Source organism: Chroicocephalus ridibundus, chromosome 1 (genome assembly GCF_963924245.1).
Source record: "Chroicocephalus ridibundus chromosome 1, bChrRid1.1, whole genome shotgun sequence".
Classification (NCBI taxonomy): Eukaryota; Metazoa; Chordata; class Aves; order Charadriiformes; family Laridae; genus Chroicocephalus; species Chroicocephalus ridibundus.
The window spans coordinates 216,420,572-216,444,240 of NC_086284.1; the positions used below are offsets into that span (position 1 = coordinate 216,420,572).

Consider the following 23,669-nt stretch of genomic DNA (forward strand, 5'->3'; position numbering starts at 1 on the left):
TCAGTTGCTTACAGAAGCAGCCCTGTTTTTTCCTGGAGTTGTTCAGCAAGCTGACCTATTTCACAAAGCTGACCTAACTGCTCTCACAAGCGGTAACCGTTGTTTTTTTTTTTCTTTTTTTTTTTCCCCCCTGACCTTTAAAAGGTCTAAATGCCAAGTTACGGGTCTTTCTCATGCGAACTGTGCTTGTAGCAATTAGCCACCTGGGGTCACCGTTCCTTCCAGTACAACTGACTGTACACTGCGTGTTCTTGCTAGGACAAAAACTCACCATTTCTAATAAAATCTTAGTGGCTATTATCCACCTACACTGAGATTTTCTGCTTGAAAGCAAATGGCTGCAGGAAAGAGGGAGCCCTCTCAGCTCACCTGCCGAAAAAAGACCTTTTTTCAGCAAAAGATAAAATTCAGCTTGTTGAGAATCTGTGTCTGGAGCCCAAATTGCTGCCCTCTGCTCAGAGTTTGCAATCATTAATTGACCAGCATGATTTTGAATAACCGAGAGAGGCAGATTGAGATGAAGGACTACAGAAAAGGTCTCCTATCTCTGCCTCCATCATACAAATAGCTACGAAACTAAATAGTTTGACTGGGCAAGAAATAGAAGGAGATGTTGGGGAGTAAATCCCTGCATCTCCAAAGAACAGCACATGTTGAGTAGGGGGAGGACAAATTGTGATAAACAGTCTGGGATTTCTTGCTGTGCAATGTAACAAATACATCTTACCAGCCCAGATGGTTGCGGTTCTGCATAAGCAGTTGCATATTGCCAGGTACCTTGGAAAAAGGTGAAGAATTGGGGTCTATGATTTTCGGGCAGATGTTTCAAGAGCAAGTCCCTCCAAGTCCTTCAGTGGGCTTTGGCATGAGTGTTTCCTATTATGCTGTTCAATATGGAAGATGATTCGGTAGTAAAGCAAAGGCAGTATTGATCATGGAGCAGCCCCTGGGTGAGCAAAGCATTTTATCCACAACAGTTTCTCGAGAAGTCTTACTTGTTCTCTGTGCCCTGTCATATTTGGGTTTGGGCAGTGATCTCCTGGCCGAAGCCTTCATGCCAACAGACCCTCCAAAACCACCTATATCAGTGAAGCTGCACGGAAGTTTTCATGAAAAGGGCAAAGGGAGATTTATCAGGAGAGAGAGACAGCAGTGGCTGTAGGATCCCTTGTGTCTGCTGTTCTCATGAGCGATGCCTAAAGTCTTGTTTACAGCTCTCCACATGCTGGGGGAGAAGATGTACATTTGTGCAGCCTCTCATAGATATGGCATCTTCCTTTCCCCTCCAAAAAGATCTCTTTTGGTTCTCAGTCAAAAGAGCTCCCTTGTGTTAGCTGCCTTTCAGAGGACCATCACCCTTACGGGTGTGAGGACAGCAGCATCCTCTGTGTCTGTGGCTATGGCTGGTGGATGCAGCCGTGGCGGCATTTTAAAATGTATCACATCTGTTTCTTAGCATGCCTGTTAGGAAGATTTCATTCATTAAGGATTTATAAAGTAAAAGTAAATGTCCAGCGTGTAGTAAGCATGGTAGAATACCACAGACAGTTTAAATCTTTTTTTCCATAGCCTATCCCATCTAATTCACTAGGTACCAACAGATAAAGATTTCTGTGCAAATGGCTGTAAAAAAGCTACATAAAGTGTGATACTTCCTTGATCATTTCCAGTTTTCCACTGACATTTGGAAGAACAAATTTCACTGAAGCATGGCAAACCCAGACAATTTAGGAGCAAGAGAAACCCTTTCCAAACCTGCCAGCCTTATCCTCGTAGATTTTTTTTTTGACCAGACTGTCCATGCTTCGGAAGCTCAGCTGTCACTCAGAGAAACTGCAGATATGCAGATATCAAAAAATGCATGGAGCGTGCCTTTATCATCATTAGCAGAAGACCTCTAAAAAGCCAAAACAATACCCCATGGGACTTTGTAGGCAGAGCCCACATACGGTGTCTGACATCCGTTGTCATACACTGGGTGACTAGTGCACAGCGATGGTCCCTCTCAAAGACCTGTCCAGCCACAGATTTGGGGTCGAGTGGCTGCACAAACCCATTAAAATCTTGCCCCTTTGTACTGACCTCAGCTGTAGTGGAACAGCTCTGGAGTCAGTAGCTCTGATGTGTCAAACCACTTCCTACACACGACGGCACGCTCCGCCACACTGAGCATTAAGTTTGATTTCCTGGGTAAAAGCTACTAATACCTGAACAGAGAGCAGCCTTTATTCTCTCTCGCAGAGCCAGCCAGTGAAATGACGATTTGCTGACCAAAGAGCAAAGTCCTTGCCACACACACAGGGTGACACTCCCCACCGGTCTAACCAGGCAGTAGACAACTCTTTGGCTTGGTCGGCACCAACCCGTCGCTTCTGAGAAACTTCACTATCCTCACTCAGCTTTGCGGATAAAAGATGTGAATAAGTCCCATGGAGCTCAAGTGTCTTTTGATGTGGCTCTTGTTTGGATCCATCAAGGGGAACAAGCCAGGTAAAAGACTATTTCTGTGTTTTGGGGAGGGAAAAAATGATTTGCTTTTTTGTGGTGGCTGCTGGAGGATGTTCGCAACAGCCTGACTCCTTTCAGGTAAGGAAAGTTGTTAAGATCTTAAGGAATTTGTGATTCTAAGGAAATGAGAGACATGGGTTTTGTGCCCACAAACCATCAACTGCAGACAATCCAGAGCACTGAAGGATATTTTTCGTCTGAGTAATGTATGTATCCTCCAACCCATCACTGGCACAGTGGGCAGATCAAAGCAGCCTTCTGCACCTTAGGTACCTCTTTGAATTTGTTTTTTTTCCATTTTGCATGTAAATTTAGGAAATATAAAAATAGACACTGAAATGTCAGGACGTCTGTAGGTAACATTGATAGCAAGGCTATCGTTTAAAAGGTGTCATCCAAGTTTGCTGTGGGTACTATAGATACCAAGTATTCTTTCAGCCATGCCTCCCAACCAGCAGTGCCTATAAACTGTGAACAGAGGCAGGTAATTCATTCAGCACAATTCTACACATTTATAAATTGTGATACTGCTTATATTTGGCTTATTTATTGCGACAAGTGCCTGCGTTGAGAAATGGTCTTGTGATATATTAGCGTATTTGAATTTAAATTACTTTGTTCAGAGGGGAAAAAACTATCTTATATTCTCAGTGCTCCATAAATGTAATATTTCCTTCTGTAGCTGCTGATGATGTCCAGGTTGAGAGGTACGAACAGATGCAGCCTAAGGCAGGTTCTCAGATACAATGGTGCTGTAACTGTTAATGGATCATCTCTAGCAGAGCCACGAATTTTACTAGGGGCAGGGCATCTCGCGGGAAAATTGTGTTGCTTATAACCCAACTCATTAATGCAGGAAGTACCTTCACAAGCATTTAACCCCCAGGTGACTTTATTCTCGTGAAAGTATTTTGCCAGTAAACGCTGTACCTTTTCCTTCACGGAGCATTTTCATTGCCAAATGAAGCGCCAGTGCCCACGGCAAGCGTTTAAGTGCTGCGTGCAAGAGCATCACTGCGAGACGTTCAGCCAGAGCTATGTAAATCGGATCGGTTCTGGGATGAGTCAGGTTCCCTAAATCACGCTTTCTGTATTACTGTGCCTGGGACATGTTGTGAGGTTTCTTGCTGGCAAGTCTCATTTATCAGAAACCTTTCTGGTTTTTGAAAAAAAGTGAGGGGTGTTAGAGCAGTTGCATTTTATGCTATTTGATGCGATTTATTTCTCTGATGAGTGAATAAATGCATAGCATTGCATTCTTCGCTGTATCACTAAGCTCTTCTTTCCTCAGCTTCCTGTAATTATTTTCAATGTCTCTCCCAATGTTTAAACATAATATTTATATATTTTTAAAAAATTTCTCCCTGCAAATAATACGCTAAGGTAGAAACACCCACCTTTTACCAAATCAGGGGGGTTTATTGTAGAGATGCCTGAAGCATTGTGGCTGTAAGACCCATTGTTTTTAATTCCTTAGGAGGATCAACAAGGAGACCTGGGATATAAGCAAAGAAAAGGGAAAGAGGCTAGGTCAAACTCTTCAAAAATCAACTATCTTTTCATACAATGATATTCATATTATTTTGCCAGAGTCTTTTCAGCTTGTCCCAGCACTGCAAGTTCAGCTTTGTAAACAGATCCTGCCATAGATGTTGTTTGCAAGAGGGTTTCTGGCAAAATGCGCCATCAGGAATAAATACAATTATGAGAAAAATAAAATAAAAAGCCTTTGTTTTATGGAATAGTTTCATTGATAGATCTCAAAGTGCTTTGAGAGGGCAAAGTCCTCTGATATATATATGGGGAAACTAAGGCATGGGATGATCATTCATTTAGTAAAAATTAAAACTACACCTTAGTGCTAAAGAGGATAAGAGGAATGTTGATTTTCTCATGAAGAGCACCGTGTTTATCTCATTTACTCTGCACAGCAGCGGTGCCTACGAGCTGGAGGCTTGAAGTATGCTAGGTGCAGGTCAAATACAGGATAAAAGCTGGTCTGTGCTCCTACGACCTTTCCATCTTGCTATTTGTCTTACAGGAATACACTGAATAGATTTGCAAGTTAAACCTGGAAAGGATTGAAACTCACAAAAGAAAGAATTTCATTCAACTGAATTTCATTCACACAAGATGGGTACCAGATCTCAGTCATTTAAATGAGAGGAATTTCTCGCCCATTATACTTGCATATTAGCGCTCGCTCCCATGGATTTGAAATGCAATGCAGAATAAATTAAAGTTGTCAAACACATACAAGTGGTTTTTGTAAGGTCAACCAGAGAGCAAATACTTTTAGAAACCTTCCAGCTACAGTGGCCCCCAGCAGCAAAGTGCCCAACATACAGCTACAATAAAAAAAAAAAATAATTACTAGAATTGTGATCTGCTGAGGAAAAGCAGATGTTACAGACAGAGATCCTGTGATATCTGCTTCTGCCGTCAGATGGAGAAATCTTCTCCCCACCTCATCAGATATGAGACGTTATGTCCTTCCCTTTCATCACAGCAAAAACTCCACTCTAGCTACTGCCTTCATAGTGTTGCAGTTTTGGTCTTCCCCCTTTCTTCCTCGATATTCAGCTTTGTCTCTCTGTTTTTTCCTGTTGCATTAATTGTATCTTCAAAACCCAGCTTTTGGATGTTTTCTACCTATGGTTTCCATCTCCTGACCCTGGTCCTGAATCTTGGAACAACCTGGCTTACTGAGTCCTTGCTCCATCTCCTCCAATGCTTCTCCAAAACTCACATTTCCCATGTTCTTCCATGACTTTCTCCCTGTTCCTCAGCCCTGCCAGAGTAGCAGCACTCTGTTATCTGCTGCTTCTTTTTCTTGTTCTCCACTTGTAAAGTGCAAGCCCCAAGACAAAGAATATACAGCCCTCTTTACTAGGAAAAATATTTGATGCATTACAGGTCATAAAAATCATCAACACTAACAAATAATTTCCATCCCACTCGTGAGACCTCCACTAAAAAGCTCAATGACCATGCTAAGACCACAAGTCAAATGAGATGAGTCCTAAAGCCACATTTGAAATCAAGAGTCCCACCAGACCTTTTGTCACTGTTATCCAAGATTGGGACACATGCTTGTCATCCAGTTCTGTTATTTTCAGGGAGGTTATTCTCTACTGCCCTTACAACCCAAGAAACGGCAAGGCTAGGAAATTTCTAGCCAAGGGAAAGGATCTGTATTTCTGCTGCCATTTAAAAAGCCAATTTTGTTTCTCAGCAATGTTTTTTCCCTGTAGATGAAAATACTGAAGAGGTGGGTGTTACTGAAGTCACAGATTTAAGCAAAAATGTAGCCAAACCTATTCAAAACCCAAATGTCACACACCAAAACAAGGCTTTCACATATGATATTCTCAAAAGCAGACACTGTGTTCTGCTGTCATAACATGTGCAGTGGTTGCCCTTAAAGAGTTTGAGCTCTGTGGCTTTACCACAGAACCAAGAAGGTTATAAACACCCAGAAACAACAGAATAAGAAAAACAGAAGTTCCTCATTCTTCACTTCGTACATTTTCTATGCAGTGCACTGTGCTACAGCTAGGTTTTTTCCCCTCTCTTTTCCTTAGGAAACACTCTCCCTCTTTCCTAATGCTCCCTTTTCCAATTCCGCACTTTCAGTCCAAGTTCCCAGCCCAGCCTCCCTGCCAGGGATTCATCTCACTTAACTTCAGCCGTCTGCAGCATCAACGTTTCCACCGAGCCGGACATGCGGACCCCATGTGTAGCCAGGAGAGAGAAAGTAGCACTTTCAGGACGCGATTCATCTACCAGATTGCAGATAGGGTTGCAGTGAGTCATGTCCTGTAAGTTTCTTTGCAGTGACTACACAGGGAATTGAAATGTCTGGGTTTGGTCGGCTGGGTGGCACTCAGTCCATGCCTTAAAACAGGAGTAAATCAGTGATTAACCGGGATTAATAGGAAGAGGACAGACATCTATTCAGTCAAGAAACAGTTAGCGGAAGACACAACAACCTCTGCAAGCTGCTTTGCTGGGAACTTACAGCAAATTGAGCTTTAAAATGATATCAATGCATTAACTAAACCACACTAATTACTGATGTAAGAGCATTATTCCGCCACTGTAGCCAACAGAGAGAAGCACCTGTAAGCATTGCTTTCGGGAACTTAAGTTAGGAGTCTGTTGTTCTCTAGAGAGGTCTGCCCAGCTCCACTCCTTACAGAAGGAGCTCAGGAGGCAGGTTCCTGAGGCCAAATTATGCTTAGCATGAGAAAGCTTAGTCCACTGTCAAACCAACTCTAGCCTTGCTGTATATGGAAATATCTTTTTGCATTAGATTCCACTGCCTGGGTCAATGACACACAGCTGGTTAGCATGATTAAGCCAAGAGATAAAAGAAGTGCATCTCTCCCAAACCTAATTGCCTATGATCCTACAAAAAGTTAATAGACAGCTCCTGCCGGTTCATGTCTTTCCAACAGAGACATCTACTAGTACAGCAAACTCAGCAGGCATTGAACTGCCTAATCCTTAGAATAGGACATGTCTCTTCTCCACTGCTAGGAATATTAAAACCCATCTTCCAAGCCCCATAAGGCTGATCTTTCCTCCATCGCTGTTGGCATTAAATCTTGTGCCTGCTGATTTCATCTGCATTGCATTTCTGTCACTTTAATTGCAGATTCGTTACTACTAAGATGACTTTGTAAGATAAGCTCTACCGTATAGCTAACAAAATCTCACAGGCAAATTACCGTAAACTTCAGGTCTGCACCCTAGCCCCCGAGCTGGGATCTGTTGCCAGCTTACAAATCCACAAAGACAATAAATGACATTAATCAGAAGGGAGAGAAGCAGGCAGAGCTGTAGCTAGCTTGTTAACTGACCCTTTGGGAAAAAGTTTTGAAGTTAGAAAAAGTTCATTACCATTTTGGTCCAGTTGTTGGTATCAATTCCTTCTCTTCACCCATACCAGTTTCATCTTCAAGAGACCTGCTCTATTTGGAGAGCACATAGTTTCAGACAGCATATGAACCCCCAGGGCTGAATCAGCTTTTCAAGCACATCAGGGGAAATGTCTTCTTTTTTGCATGCTTTGATTTCTTGGTATCTCTAGGGAAAGGCTCTCTTCATCTCTGAACTGGGCAGGTGTGTGAACTGCCTGGTTTCTTCCATTGCTTCTACCCAGATCTTCAGAACAGCCGGTTTCCTACCCATCCCATCTTACCGCCTTTGTATTTAGGGGAAAATTGTCCTATTTTTGCACCTTGCAGTTTTAACTTGACACCAGAATAATGTCAGCGCTGGTGACACACAGCCACATGACAGAGGAAATTCTGAGTTATTGTGGCATGACTCATTGTCTGTCTTTACCTAAAACTAAAAATACCTGTCAGAATTTTTCCTCATTCACTTCTGGACACTGCTGTAACAACTCAGAAATGGAAGAGAGATAGGCAGGAGAACTTCATAAATCATAATTCTGCCAGCACGTCTACTAATAGCAGTTTTGTGTTGGGTCAGTAACGTATTTGAATGGGAAGCCTCAGGGAAGAAACCTCAGTACCAAAAAACCTGATGATGATTTAGCTAGTGGGTTTCTTTCCCCTGAGCACAAATAATGATGCTAGATGCTGAGGGCAAGCAAAGGCAGTTAAGCTTTATTTAGTACATAGCAATGAACTCGCAAAAGACAGGGCATGGCAGGCTATTCTACTTGGCACCAGCCTCCAATAACTCCTATGTGATGATATCTGACAGTTTATATGGAGGTCCCAGATGCCCTAAGACACTTCAAATGGCATCAGGCACCGTTTCTTAAGAAGGAATAGCAGGAATCCCCCCTATCTTGTGGCTCAGATCACAAGGAGTGGCTTCCAGGTCTCAGAAAACTTGTCAAACTTAATTTTGGGAGCGCACCAGAAGACGCAATAACTACTTTTTAATGTTTATGTTTCACAGGTGTCTATTATCTGAATTCACTAGTCTCCTTCTAATTCCAAGGGAACGTGTACATCCACTACGTGTCGATATTTGAAACCAGTTCCAAAATTTCCAGAAATGCTGTAGGCACCAAAAATGCACTAATATGGGGAGAAATGTGGATTCCCAGCTGCCTTAGGAGAGCTACATGTTCTAGCAATTCTGCAACCAATAACAGTGCTAAATCCCACGAACACAATTTCACCATCCTCTCTGTTTGGCCCATTTCAATACATCGTGTTAGTACCTCTAAGGGCAAAGGAATGGAGTCACAGGGCACTTTTGCAATCTAGGAGATGAGAATTGCAGGTGGGAGCTGATGAAGCTTGTCAAAGAAGAAAAGGGAGGACAGAGGACATCGGGCTCGAAAGAGAAGGAGGTGGGGACACACAGAACCTTGTCACAGGGATGGAGAATTAAAGGATTTGGGGAGGGGAAATGAGGAGGCAAACAAAACCACAAGAGATTTGAGGGTGATCTGAGGGCAGTCTTTGAAACCAATCCTAGCAGGAGTGTAGCCCTGGAGCAGCTGTTAGGGGAGCAGAATCCAGAGGAACACTTATCAACACTTATAAGTACTTAAAGGGTGGGTGTCAGGAGGATGGGGCCAGGATCTTTTCAGTGGTGCCCAGTGACAGGAGAACAGGTAATGGGCACAAACTTGAGCATAGGAAGTTCCACCTAAACATGAGAAGGAACTTCTTTGCTTTGAGGGTGGCAGAGCCCTGGCACAGGCTGCCCAGAGAGGTGGGGGAGTCTCCGTCTCTGGAGACATTCCAAACCCGCCTGGACGCGTTCCTGTGCCACCTGCTCTGGGTGACCCTGCTCTGGCAGGGGGATTGGACTAGATGATCTCCAGAGGTCCCTTCCAACCCTATCATTCTGTGATTCTGTGATTCTATGAAAGCTGGGCTGTGCAAAACTGGGCCACCAGAGGCTACGAAGCAGGTTACGCCTAGGTGTGCTGGCCTTTCAATGATTTATATTTTCATATCACACCAACTCAAACAAATTGACAGACTAATTCCCAGCCAAGTGCAAACCAGCAAAATAACAAAGTAAAAATGTAAAAATTCAGAAATCTAGTCAAGGAGTAAATCTACACTGCCATTCCCCGGTTTCCTGGTTTCTTCCTGTCCCTTGACTCTTTTATCACCCACACAGTAAGGATGTTGATATTTTAGGGTCAAACCACGCAGCTTCCTCGGGCATAAAGATTGAAAGAAATTCTAGGGATGATTCACTCCAGAGGTCATTCTGTGTAGGCAATTTGATCCAGACCTCACCAGGTTTGTTTCCTCTCTGTACAGTCTTCCCACAGTATGCCAGGCCCTGCACACCTATGTGCCACCACCTATGGCCTCCGCAGCTTTGGGGGATACTTATTCTTCATTTGAATACAGCAATTATCTTGAACCTGTGGTGCTGCTAAATGTCAAAGCACTGGGAGCTCTTCTGGGCCAAACTACATCTTCCATTCTCAGATAGACTTTACTGAGTGTATAGTCATTATCCTGAGTTATTATCACATCTACTGCCACAATGCCTGGAGTCCTGGCTGATAATTAGGACTCATTTCTGTTAGGCATGGTACAAACAGCTGACCAACACAAGAAGTTCAGGATCCAAATATAAGGCAAGCAAGTACAGAAGTAATACCAATCAGCATGTAGGGTGCCTACCTGTTTTTGAAAGATGGCTAAAAGACTACTTAAAAAAAAGCACCTCTGAAGATATCTAAGATACTTAGAGACAGTGAAGAGGAATAATGGTGATTTGAAATGTCCATATTCATGCAAGGCTCCTCCCAGTGTGAGAACTGGTATGACAATAAACCCAACAGCCGATGACTTTGATATCAGACATGATGGTGAGGTCTAGCATGGGAAGAAAGGATAGGATGGTTGATAAGGAAAAAAGTTATTGAAAGTGGAAGTAAAATATTTGATGTGACAGTGAAGCAGTTAGAAGTCAACAGAGGGAAGCAAACAGAAGGCCACAATGAGACCTAGGAAACTCATCTTCCCAAATGCTTTCTGGATCAGAGGCAGGAATGTGGTTGTAAAAGCCAAAGAAGTAGATACTGCAGTGATTCAGATGTGAGAAAACAAGAGTATTTGAGTGATGTGGATGAAAGGCAAAGCCTGGATCCTAGGAGTGTTGCATGATGTCCAGCTGCAACATGGATGAGTTGATACAAGAGCGCCAGCCTGGTGGGTATCTCTCTCCATTCCCCCTGTGCACCATTTCTGCACAATCCTTATCTGGCACGTGCAAGTTCAGAAGAACCCTAACTTCATTTGATCATCAATTAAAACAACAGTTGCCCTTTATGATGAGTAGGCTAAATGCTGTGGGTTTTCTTAAGAAGAGACTAAAGAGTTGTAGGTTTGAGAGCCTCGTGCTGAGATTCAGATCTGCAGTCTGCTTCAAAGAGGCTTTTGAAGTCTTGAGGGAAACATGCTTTTAGCTTTCAGGGAAAGTGAGAGTACATGATCTCAACTTGCTGCTAATCTGATAACTCTTTAATTTTAATCACCCTGACAGTCTGTGGTAAACCATGTGGTTAACTATTTCGGGTACAGTAGCTTTTCTCGAAGCCACAGTCTGATGTAGTTTACAAAGCAAATCCTTTGATAACACAAAGATACAAGGGGATTAAAATATCCCCTACACATCTCAGCTGTTAAGCCGCTCACAATACTTTTCATTGTCGCCTTCCTCAAACTTTGTGACTTTTACTAAGTGGCAAGATAATGAAAAGTAAAAAGGGCAGAAAATATCAAAGCAAGAAAATGACGGGTGGCTCTGAAAGAAAAGGGCATTGCAGGACTGGGTCTGGGAGTCGCTGATTGGGTTGCTGTCAGCAAGGCACGGCTTTGTTTCAAGAAGGCGGCACTTTAGGATTCAAGGGCAGATGCCAAATGATGAACAACCATCAGGGATTCAAGGCCGTCTCTCAGTCATTCTTGCTGGTTGCCAAGGCTGCATTAACCATGGCTGCAGAACATATGAAGACACCATGACTAAGAAATTTTACTCGTAATCGCTGTTACTATTATGCATAAGCATAAAGGGCCACAGATCATGCACCCAAAGATCCCGAATGCCAGCCCTGATGCGACCAGCCTGTTTTGTGTTTGAATTTCTCAGCCTTTAGGCTTTAAATAATCATTAAGTAGTGCCTTTGTCAACTTCTCCAGCTCAGCTTCAGTGGGCTTTTCAAGTGCACTAAAATGATCTAACTTAATTCATTCCAACTGATTGAGAAGTATATTTAGATGTGATTTGCTGATGACACAGCACTTCACGTCCTTGTTTTGGGACAAGTTATATTTAGGTTTGCAAACTTATTTCACAGTAAGCTGCTCTTTGGTGTGCTCAGACAGAACTGAGAGTCTACTTCCCTTTCTTATAGATGTTTATAGATATTTTTCTTATAGATGACTGCAACTCTTAATGACTTTGTTTTGCTTATCATGCCTCACTCCATAGATTCAGGGCTGCACACTCTGCTGCAGGCAGCAGCTCTACGAGGTGATCGTGTACAGCTTCATTAAGAAAATGTTGGTAGCGTTTCACGTTGCCCATCTGCTGGGTACAAAAAGAAAGGGCTCAATTGCTGCTTTAGGTAGAGGGGGCAGGAGCAGGCAGATAGGCCTGGTGCCACCCCCCCCCCAAGCTGCTGCAGAACATCCTTGCTCCAGCATCCTTTCTCCTCTAGAAGAAACACAAGGGATTCAAATCAGCCCCTCCTAATTAAAAAGGCGTAGACAAGTACATGCTTCACATCACTTGGTGGAGACACTCCCAAGGGATTTTTCTGCATCCTGAACAAATCTATACTTATAAAATCAATGGCAACAACTAACTCCAATGTGAAGAAGGCTTTGGATGGTGAGATTGTTCTAAAATTAAATTAAAAAAATGTTCACTTAAAATAGCTAATAGTTTCACCAGGCACTCGGAGCCTCTCCTTGGTTTACAGATAATCAAATAAAAAAAAGCTTTGCTACCCTCATGTTCCCTTCATGACATCCCGTTTCATCTCTCAGCTGTGATTTTAGCCCTGTGGCTGGGAGCAGAATTAGGCTCACTTAACTGTGCTGTGAACGTGACCTGGATTGATAAGACAGAGAGATATGGGAAGTCCTTGGTGAATAAGGCAGATGCACAGGCTGTCCTAATTCTCAGGCTTTCTGTTTGCAGAAGAATGCCCAGCTCTTCCGAGGATGAAATTTGCTGATGTTACTGCTGAAACGTATCCAGTGGGGACCAGACTGCATTACGAATGTGACAATGGCTACAGGAGAAGAGGTGGCCAGAAGCCGGGAATTCAGTGTCGGAGTACGCAGCAGGTTGCTTCTTGGGTCTACAGGGAATTTGAATGCATTGGTAAGTGATTATTGTCCTTTTTCTACACTTTCAGGGGTGCTTTTCCAATGAGTTAGGCAGTATACGACACATCTGGGCATTGCTCTAACAAATGATCTTTTGCACTTATCTTTGCAAATTAGAGCTTGCACCAATTCTATCCTGCCTCTAAAAGTCTGTGTGCTTTGGTTTGCTCTGCTATTCATCCTGTTCTAATTCAGCAAATACAACTTTTCCCACAGATGACAAAATTTTGTTGTCAATGGCGCCCATGGTGAAACTAAATGTAACACAGAAGCCAGAAAGAAAAACAGAGAGCCCTGCACCCCAGAAGCAAGAAAACCTTTCAGACTTTGACCAGAAAGGTCAGTAAGAGCCCATTCATTACTGTAACACTTCTTCCACTGATTTCCATGGAAGCAATGTAAGAAAGATAATTTTTAATTATTTTGACAGACAGAGAAAGAAACAATTGCTATAATATCTTGGCTGAACTAGTGATACGGTGTAAATGAGTATTTATATCCTAACAAAAAATTAGGAAGGCTTGATATATCCTGCTTATGTGTATTTTGTAAGAATACAAATCATAGAATCATAGAATGGTTTGGGTTGGAAGGGACCATAAAGATCATCTTGTTCCAGCCCACCTACCCTGGGCAGTGACATCTTCCACTAGACTGGGTTGCTCAAAGCCCCATCCAACAAATCATGTTGTTTCAAGAACAAAAGCAGTAGGTAAAATGTATCTGCTTTAACTGTGTGTTGTGTTGTGATCCCACAGATTTTTGTGGTCCTCCCAAGACTATTCCACATGCCTCTTTAATCCTGACCAAACGGTATTACGTGGGGCAAGTATTACATTTCAAATGCCAGAGTGGTTACGATAAGCAATTCCCCACCTCTGGCAACCGCACGTGCAAGAAAGTGAATGGCAAAATCATCTGGACCCCCCTTGACATGCGATGCACCAATGACAGCAGCTCTAGAGATGAGTGGCCAGGTAAGATGGTTGCACATCAGTGTCATGACCTGTTCACACAGGGTCCAGACCCCCCAGCTCAGCACATCAGTCTTGCTTGGGGTTTGGGATGGAGACCTCAGCGACCTCAGGGCTCTGACTCTGATGGAGATGTTATCTTTGACTGATGGAGATGACATGTCTGGGGAGGACATAGCTGCATCCTACTTTGTCTTGGGTGTCCTTTCATACTGACTGCAAAATTGCAGGAATTTGTGAGCAGATAGAGCCACACTGTCACATACTGGGAAGAAAATAGTAGAATAAGCCTTTCTCTTTCTCCTTCCTCCTGGCAGCTATAGGTTATCTATTGTCACTTCATAGTAAGGTACTCCAGAAGGTATATCTAAGCATCACTCTTGATTGCTCAGGGTTTTAGGATCCAGAATTTAGCTAGTCGACAGCTAAACCTAAGTAATGTGGCTCGGTTCTTAATTTAATACTCAGAATGCTGTTTATGAACCCAGATTGAGCAGGACATGCACCATTGTGGTCTAGCAACTTGAGTTTCACTGCTCAGGGAGCCAGCAGGGCTTTCAAGTGAGGCTGCAGAACCTCTGCCTCATGATTTTATGCCTTCAGATGTGTTAATGAAAGAAAGCAAAAAGACTTTCATGGCCTCCGCTCCACCCAAATTCCCTACCTTTTTCGATGGCATCTCTCCAAACTCTATAATCATGGAGTTCAATATGCAGGGAGAAAACAGAGCCCCTTTCCCAAGTGTCTGTGATAGCACTGAGGGTCTTGGGCTCTCTCTGGGTGGCAGGCAGAACTATTGTAGGTGGAAGGACACAGCTGTCCATCGTCTCTACAGCCCTTAGTCTTTCATTACCCTCCCAACCTCCTCTGAGCTAGGGGAGTGCTGTGGGCTGAATTTTACAGAGGCGGGAGCCAGTGCAAGGTCAACATGAGAGGACTTTTCCTACCAACGGAGAGTGGAAAAAAATGGTTTTCACCAGTAGTTGGGCCTTTAAGGGGAAATTAATCTTGCGGAAGTGTAGATGTCTACTGCATAGATGCCCACATCTGAGTTCAACTGCCTTTATAACTGTCAGAGGGGATTAGGTGTTGATGTTAGCTGCCCTATTTCACAAGTCTCTTTTAGTGTGAGATGAATTGCACCCTTTAAAGGCTTGTTTCTCCCCACTGACTATAGCAGAGCCGAGATGATTATCTCAGAGGCCACATCTATGTAATGGTAGGTCAGATGAATGCCAGCCCTTGTGACCCATCCCAGGCCACGTGGTAGAGCAGGATGGTTCGGGCAGGCCCTTTTGCCTGCAGAGTGACCTCTCAGCTGACACTTGACCATTGTTGCCTCTCGTTGCTGCTCTGACCGTAAAAATGAATCACCTTACTCACTGGACACACTATTTCAACATTAACCCAGGACCTTCTCCCCTTCTTCATAGATCCATCTGTTTCCCTGTGGTGCCCAGTTCAGAGTGTTTCAGGTACAGTAGTCACAATTTGTTGTTTGGCCTTCCCTCCTCCTTCAGAAAAGTCAATTTTTTGCCATGGATAATTTCACTTGGTACTATTGGGATGAAAGAACTTCTTGCTATGATGGAAATAACCCATTAACATACCAGTCCTAGAAAATTATACAACCTATTGAACAACTAGAGATTACAAATATTTGAAACTTTAAAATTAGGATTATGAAAAACATGAGATTGGATGATGAAATAAACCATCTAGACCTTTAATTCAACAGAACAGTAATTCCAGTTTCCTGCAAATGTACACTCACACCTGAGCAAGGTCAGTCTTTGTAATTGAAACAACAAAGATTTATTCCCTTAAAGTGTTGCCTTTATCTTTGTTATGATGTGATGCCTTTAATGGGGACAGAAAAGGAATACCCCTCCCCTTCCCAGTTCTTGCCCCAGCATTCAGCACAAAGAGATTTATCAAGAGACTACTCTTACAAGACCTCTTGTTAAAAATCTGCCCATATCTCATGCTGGCTCAAGTTCGGAGCTTCCTATTCAGGTTAAGGGAGAAATTCAATGAATTTCTTGCACCAGGGAAGTTTTGGGTTACATTTCTGGGGGGAAAAGAGTTCCTGTTTAAAGCCATCTTTCTAAATCCTATCTTGGCACCTTGAAAGTCACCCTTCCCAATCTCACATGAAATGCAGATCTTTGCTGGATCCCATTCCCCGCAAGATACAGTTCACTTCATGCTCACAATTAACAGACATCAGATCAGCACATATGTGGATATCCAGTCTGGAGACATCTATTGATAGCCAAGAAACAAACATGGCAATTATTAAGTCTGCTGTGCAGCGGGAGAGCTGTCAGACCCAGCCTGACTCTGTCCTTGTCACTGCTTTGATGCTCTTCACGAGAAGAGCAAATCAATAGAAAATCAAGAATTTCTCTCTCTTCGTAGGTTCGACTCGTCCATCCTTTTCCTCATCTGTGATACTGCCAATGACAGGTATGCTGTTTTGTTAATTGGACTCAGACTTGACCGATCCCCCAGAGCAGTTACTTTGCCTTTCAATTTGTTGTTATACCAAAGAGATCCATCTCTGTCATAAGAGCTAATAAATATACTGCAAGACACATCTATGCCCATGTATTGGGTGAAATGTCAGTAAAGAAGTGTAAATAGAGACTGTTTAACCGCTTAAGCTTTTTATAAAGAGGATTTAAAGGACTCATAAGGGATGTAAAAGAAAATAGATCAACCAAAAGTCTAGTTTTTAAATGAAGCAATTTTCAGATTCTTTCTCTGGGACTTTCTGTGAATTCAGTGAATAACTTCAACTAGAAAAAAAACAGGAAAAATGTAAACATTTAGATTATGTGTTTCTTTGATATTTTCAAAGGAGTAAAAATAGGATGGGCAAATGAAATATTTTCTCACAGCTATACTGATGCATTTAGATCAGTCTGAAGAGATTTTCTTCTCCCCTTTCCCCATCTTCAATTCAACAATTAGCTTCTAAAATAGAAATTGTCTCTTACTGTGCACGTACTCAAGACTTTGTACAAGGGCTGTCGATTCCAGCTGGAGTCTGCTGACAACTGTAGCACACATCATAATAAGGAAGAGTAATGGAGTGGGATAAAGGAAGGGAAGGAGGAATATTGCAAACTATGTCAAAGACCGCAGCATCAGTAGCCCCTGGTTATTTGGCCACGGTTGCCCTCTAGTTGCCCAGATCCTCTCTGACTGGGTCCTGTTTGCCGAAGGGAGCAAAGCAATGGGGTGACATGGAAGAACTCTTGCCTCTGGGCTTAGGGGCAAGATGAGCCCCTATTCCCAGGTCTTGCCTGTTTCTCCCAGCTGGAGTAACTGCAATAATTAAGATAACTCCAGGTGCTAACCATGTTGATTTTCTGTTTTAACAGCTGTATTTTTGGTTCTGCTTATCATTCCTGCTCTCTTTGTGTGACTCACCAAGCAGAGAATACGGTAAGTGGGAAGGAACCAGGAAAGAGTGAAATCTAAAAAAAAAAGATTGGAAGACCTACCAACTGGATCAGCCATTGCGCTATTACACTGCTTAGATTTCTGAATGCCTTCTTTGGTATTAAATGAATGACCCTGGATTTTGGGTTGTCTGGTTCAGCTATTAAATACTGGCACAAGAAAAGGAGTTAGAGCTTTTGAAATCAAAAAGCACGCTTTGTCCCAGCCATAGTGGAACTGAGAATGACAGTTCAGATAATGTGTGTAAAATGAATCCCTTGGGGAAATTAAGGTTAATTATGCAAATATGTTGGTTTCAGATAGATTACACAATCAGTCTTTTTCTCTTTGGCTAACCTGTGGGAAGTCTGGTGGAGCATCTGTCACAACAACCACGTAATTTGTTTTCCTTCATCCCCCTGATTTCTCAGTTGTGTCATGGCAACTTTGTACTTCAGACTTCTTTCAGTCTGGCCTCCTCGCTGTTTCTATTACTACACTGAGATGCACAAAGGCTGATCCTGTTCACAGGCTCCCCAGCCTAGTTAATCTAAGATGTCCCTATTTGACACTTGGGAGTTCTCCTTTTCTTCTCTTTCTTTGCTAATCCTCATCCCCATTTCTCTTCACATTCCTTGCTAATTACTGATGGGCTCTGGTTCTCTGCTGAATAGTGATTTTTCTCAAAAAGGAGGAGGACCTTGTGAAACCACATCAGCAGTGCTTTTTTTGTGAGTTCACGATAGGATAAAGCCATAGAAATTGTAGACAACGCTTTGAAACTTGTTTTAATGAAGATGGTCAACCATGGTGCAGATTGCCTCGGCCATTGTGGGATTTCTGAGAATACGATTGGTAAAAAATTGGCAAGAATGATCTATGTTTCACTGTCCCTATGGTGGAACAGGTGATGAAGTAGCCAATACCAGATGACATAGTAACTGAGATCCTAAGTGGTGTCTTCTGCAGAAAGTACTGCGTAGTTTCTCACAGTAACCACAGAAGAAGCTATAGAAAACCTGCCTCTCCCCACTGTAGTAAAGTCTTTTTCCTGCTGTAGAGAAGACTTCTCGAGGAATTGCAGTGCTCAGATTCAAACTCATGAAACCGATGCCTTGCCACAGAAGAAACCAGGTTGCACCAGTGACTCCAAGACCAGCAGTGACAAACAAGGAGGAAGCCTGGACACTCAAATCCAATGCATGAAGGAGGCAGAAAATATTATGGCTTAATTCTTATGGGGACAGGGTGACTTTCCACCTACAGAGTACGGATGTAGGGAGCACACCCCATCATTGACAGATGCCCTGCCTGAAACTGCTTCCCAGAAACACTTCTCCTCCTACCATATAGCAGATGCATTGCTAATATAACTGCAGCCTCTCCCAAGCGACCAGGCGTACATATGGACCGCTCGCCCAAGCACGTTAGATGATGGCACCGTCATTACAGCCCACACACCGCCTTCCCCACAAAGAGAGATGCTGGACACCTTATGTCCCCCTTCCCTACTCAGATGGGTCAAACCCAGTCACACTTTTCTCCTCCTCACACTGTTTCTTTTGGAAAAGGAAATTAAACCCATTTACCCTCTACCCATAAGCTGAGAATCTTACTGGACTCCCTCATGGTTCAGTATACGCATGCATTTGTCATCTCCCCCTCTTCCCAATTATTTTAGACGAGCCCCTTCCACAACAGTTACTACATTATTCCTCCAGCTCAGAGAAGGATGCTGCAGATTGTGGCAGTTGATTAATTTGACAGTTCCTTTCGTAGATGCAGAGCACCAAAGAACCAAGCGCAAAGGCATTTGAGGAAAGACTCAAGCATGCAGGATACTTGACATGTGCTTATATTATTGTGAATTTGTGAAGTTTGAATAGTCTTCTGCCACTTTTTAGCCATGTTCAGCCTGGTAGGATGGGGTTTATCTGACAAAATGCAAGTATCCATGTTTGAAAATGGGAAGAAACAAGTCCCATCAGAGAACAGTCCATCTCACCCCATTGTCTATATATGTGGGTATATGTGTGTATTTATTTATTAATGCCATATATATATATATATATACACACACACACACAGGCCAAATGACTTATGGTCTAAAGGCACCTGATTCTCTGCATTGACTCTAAATGGTGCCCAGATTGACCAGGTGAGCTACAGATATTTACATGGCATCTGTCAAAAGCAAAATGGGATGAATCCATCCCTTATATCATTCTATGATTCTTATAATTCAGAAGGCATGAGCTCTTAGTGTGTTTTCTGTTTTGTTACAGTGTGTATGTGTCATTGCTTTACTGAGTTGTATTCCTGTTGAGTTATTCTCACTTCATAGCCCTGATATTTATACTTCCCATGGCTTTTTTTATTCCTGTTGGAATAAGACTTTTTTGTACTACATATCTTTATAAAAATGGATGTGTAATGGTCTATGACATGGTGTTATTTTGTATGGGAGCGAACAACAATCTGTATTTACGCAATAGATGATAGGTTTTCACACCTGTCAGCTGTTTTGAAGGCTGCAAGCAGTGGTTCTAAACTCTTCTGCTTCATTTGGCTGATGCACATTACTTATTGCTATCATACCTCTGTTAAGTGCTGCGGTTAGGCTGGCATGACTTGTCCTGCTCAGGGAATTACACTCGAAAAGGCTAAATATTTGAATTTCTCCTAACACACGCATTTTTATGCAGATAACAAGAGCAGAATCATACGTCTCTTACTGCTCCACTGTTTTTTCCTCCTTTCCCTAGCCAGGTTGGCTCAGGGGCGCTATCTCCATATCTTGTCTTTGTTTCTTGGAAATTCAGGGAGACACACTGCTGGTAAGGGACCTGTAAGCAACAGTGGGTTCCAGACTGGACGACTATTACAGAGTTTAGGTTTTTGAGCTATTGATGTCCACATAAAGAGTCTGAACCCAGGTCACCTCCAGCACGGAGCTGTATACTTACTTTATTGGGAAGCTATAACTCACACTTGAGCTGTACTTTACCTCTCAGTAGGGCTTGTTTGCCCTCTGGGGAAGCATTTGTGTCTGAGGTTTGAGCCTTCAACACAACGGAGAGCACATGGAAGCCAGTAGGAGCCATCCTGGGAGCAAAACACCGCCACTGGAGGAGGCCGTGGCCAAAGGAGCACCATCACTGTTGTGCTTTCTTCATGGCCACTCTCTCTCGTTTTACGAGAAGTGCTGGTTGATATTTTTATTTTGTAGACTTTGGCTTTCTCAGCATGGATACAACTAATAAACTACGATAATAAATTGTTCTGGATGTTTGAAAGGCAGCTTGTTCTTCTTGCTATTGATCCAAACTTTGAAAAATACATGATTTATTTTCCGCTACCCTCTCTTTTTAACAAAAGGTGTGACAAACTCAGAAATGTGTCACAGGAAGGTTTTTTCTAAAGAGCTGTGCTAAAGCTTACATCATACATGTACTATCGCAGATAACCTTTAAAATGCAGGAGGAAACTAAAAATATTTGGGCAAGAGAATCTCTGGCAACATAGTCTCCAAAATAGATAATGGAAGCAATTAATAGATTTTTACAGTCTAAGGGCAGTGGAGCTCCCGTAGCCCTCCCTGAGGGATGGAAATACAAGTACTCCTGTACCACGACCAGAAACCCAAGTGTGAGAAAATGTTTTTCCGTAAATCTGCAGTGTACGAGTCAGTTTGCATATTGCAACACGTGATCGTGTGTGCCTTCATATAGGTGTCTGTACATGAGCGGGTCCCATCACAGTGGAGACAAGAGAGACTCAGGTATCAAATGCAGGTGTCCACCCTGGTTGAACAGTTTTCCAGGCCCCGTGGACTGCGTCAACTAGGTCTCCATTGACTCTACTGGGAGCTCAGACAGCAGCTCACATGGAAATCCCTACAGATTGATCTTGTTGCCTGAAGATGGGTATCAGAGACACTCAGGGGTGTCAGAGACATCTACATAGGGCTGGAAGCTACAACACAGGACCTATGGGAGGCCTCTCCTCCTCTGCACTGGTAGCTGACAACTTAGACAGTAGACATAAGGTAAGGTTGAGAAAGAGTGCAAGGAGGCAGTGAAACCGTACAGATCAGCCTCTCAGTCACAGCCTTAACACTGCAGCTACCTACGCATTTTCTAGATTAGTTTTTACTTTTTCTATAAGAATAACAGTGTGGCAGGGCAAATATCTGCTCACCTGGGGAGCATGAAGGCATGTGAGCAAAGACTTCAGGACACCATCTCTACCAGTTATTTCCAGGTCTCTAATTCTCTAATTATTTTCTCCTCCAGTGTTTCTGAGGAAGAAACTGGAAGAAGATATTCTCTAAATAAATTGCATTTTTAAAGCTGCGGCATTCATGCTCATACCAAATGTGACCCTTTCTGTCAAGGGACTCCAGAGGTGTCATCCCAACCATTTGGAAGTACACGTGGGAGTGTGTCATCCCAACCGTTGGGAGGTCCATGTGGTAGGAGGGTGCAGTCCATGGCTGCAGGGCAAAGTGCTGCTGCGTAAATGGTTTGTGTCTTTTGCCAGGAATGAAACTGGTTCTTCTACCCTGCCAACAGCCTCCACTTTCCCATGTCTTCCTAACACAGCCCTTTCCACCACCTGACGTACCACCAGGACCAGGCTGTGCAGCACCCAAGAAGTCCAGCAGGGTTGAGGGCTCCCAGAGCAATGCTCAGATCACAGTGTCCCTTGGAGAGGCGCCCGGGGAGATGTCACCGTAGGTGTCCCCACGAAACCTCCCACCTCCTCAGGGAAGCTGGTGGCGGCACCATTACAAGCTGACAAGAAAGCTGATTTCACTCAGCAGGCCCGGGGCTGGAGGTGGGTATCAGAAACACCCTGCTTCAGCGTTTCCAGACCGAAATTCTCAGAATTTCCATTTCAAGGGGAATTTGGAAACTCTTGGGGTTTTGTTCTGATTCAGACTGAAACCATATTTTGAAGTGACAAAATTTCCTGTGCACGAGTAGACCTGTTTTCCAGCTTGCTCTGCTCAAAACCAGAGGTTTCTCTTTCCTCCAATTTGTAGTGTTTTTCTGCTGCTCAACCTCCCTCATCCTTGGTAAAGTTCTGATCTAAGGCAGAGTAAGAGGAAAACAACAAAACAAAGAGGTTTATACTCCCCTTTTTAGCCTTAACTCACAGTGCAGAGTAAAATGAAAATAATTCTATCTTCGTTTTATGGATCTGAAACGGAGGCACTGAGGTGAATTTGTAAACCAGTCTCAGTCCCGATCCAGTGCTCCCAACATTCAGAGTAAGATCTCAAAGCCCCGGGGGTAAATTACTATTTAGCATTTATGCACATAGCAATTTGTTAAAACAAGTCTTCATTAACTGAACGAGGAAAATGTGAGCAGGTTACTCAGAAAGAGATTAGATTCAGGTAACACAACCGGTGGAAGAGATGTGGTTGCGTAATTTGTCAGAAACAGAGTGCAAATTTACATTATAAGTACTTTACAGAAGCCAACATGATGCTTAGAAAGCAAACAGTAGTTCATAGTAGGAGACCGGGCAGCTTGGGTCTGACCGTATTAATCTGACTAATATCATTATGGCGTGTGGAAAAAAAAAAAGGCCTTCCCAGCAAATATCCCAGGAGTTATGTAAAATCATACAGACACAGCATAAAGCCTTTCAGTATGAACTCAGCACGTGCAATGTTAACACATGTTTTTCCTCTTCCCCGGTTTAAAATCTTATTAATTCCTCCACATCAGATCTGTAATCTCCATTTTCCCTCCTGTGGAAGGTTTCCTCCAAGCCCAGTTTACGGCTGATCTGGCATAAGTTTTCCCTCTTCCCTGTCTACTCATTTGCTAACTCTATGTAAACATGTTCAATGTCCCAGTTGTTTTGATGGTGCCACCCCCCTTTTATAAGCTCTTGACAGACTTTTCTGCACTCTCAAACCTTTAGTTCATACATTCAGGTCCCTTCTGTCTATCCCACACAGGGTTCTGCTCTAGGACTTGCTGACTATGATTTTAGCCCTTTGATTCACAGAATCACACAGAATCACAGAATGGTAGGGTTGGAAGGGACCTCCAGAGATCATCTAGTCCAACCCCCTGCCAGAGCAGGGTCACCCAGAGCAGGTGGCACAGGAACGCGTCCAGGGGGGTTTGGAATGTCTCCAGAGACGGAGACTCCACCACCTCTCTGGGCAGCCTGTGCCAGGGCTCTGCCACCCTCACAGCAAAGAAGTTCCTCCTCATGTTTAGGTGGAACTTCCAATGCTCAAGTTTGTGCCCGTTACCTGTTCTCCTGTCACTGGGCACCACTGAAAAGATCCTGGCCCCATCCTCCTGACACCCACCCTTTAAGTGTTTATAAGTGTTGATAAGATCCCCCC

The 23,669-nt window shown here is 43.2% G+C and overlaps 1 protein-coding gene across 7 annotated transcripts; it reads left to right on the top strand.

Moving 5' to 3' along the window:
• The first annotated feature begins 2,212 nt into the window (after window positions 1-2,212).
• LOC134510409 (interleukin-2 receptor subunit alpha-like) lies at window positions 2,213-21,922 on the top strand. Of its 7 annotated transcripts, none has more exons than XM_063323690.1 (8): window positions 2,213-2,490; window positions 12,679-12,864; window positions 13,086-13,208; window positions 13,628-13,846; window positions 15,277-15,318; window positions 16,265-16,312; window positions 17,233-17,296; window positions 21,898-21,922. In XM_063323690.1, exons 1-7 carry the CDS (start codon window positions 2,430-2,432, stop codon window positions 17,274-17,276), a joined length of 723 nt encoding a protein of 240 aa, XP_063179760.1. In that variant the 5' UTR covers window positions 2,213-2,429; the 3' UTR covers window positions 17,277-17,296; window positions 21,898-21,922. The 7 variants fall into 7 exon arrangements, with proteins under 7 accessions (XP_063179760.1, XP_063179757.1, XP_063179758.1 ...); XM_063323687.1 differs by lacking the exon at window positions 21,898-21,922 and adding an exon at window positions 17,618-20,552; XM_063323688.1 differs by lacking the exon at window positions 21,898-21,922 and adding an exon at window positions 17,985-20,552.
• Window positions 21,923-23,669: the final 1,747 nt, after the last annotated feature.

Bases quoted from the DNA above. Each gene is read 5' to 3' on its own strand.
- LOC134510409 (XM_063323690.1), top strand. From the start codon at position 2,430: ATGGAGCTCAAGTGTCTTTTGATGTGGCTCTTGTTTGGATCCATCAAG. The intron at 12,865-13,085 runs GTAAGTGATTAT...CTTTTCCCACAG, and splicing joins CAGGGAATTTGAATGCATTG to ATGACAAAATTTTGTTGTCA. The intron at 16,313-17,232 runs GTATGCTGTTTT...CTGTTTTAACAG, and splicing joins TGTGATACTGCCAATGACAG to CTGTATTTTTGGTTCTGCTT.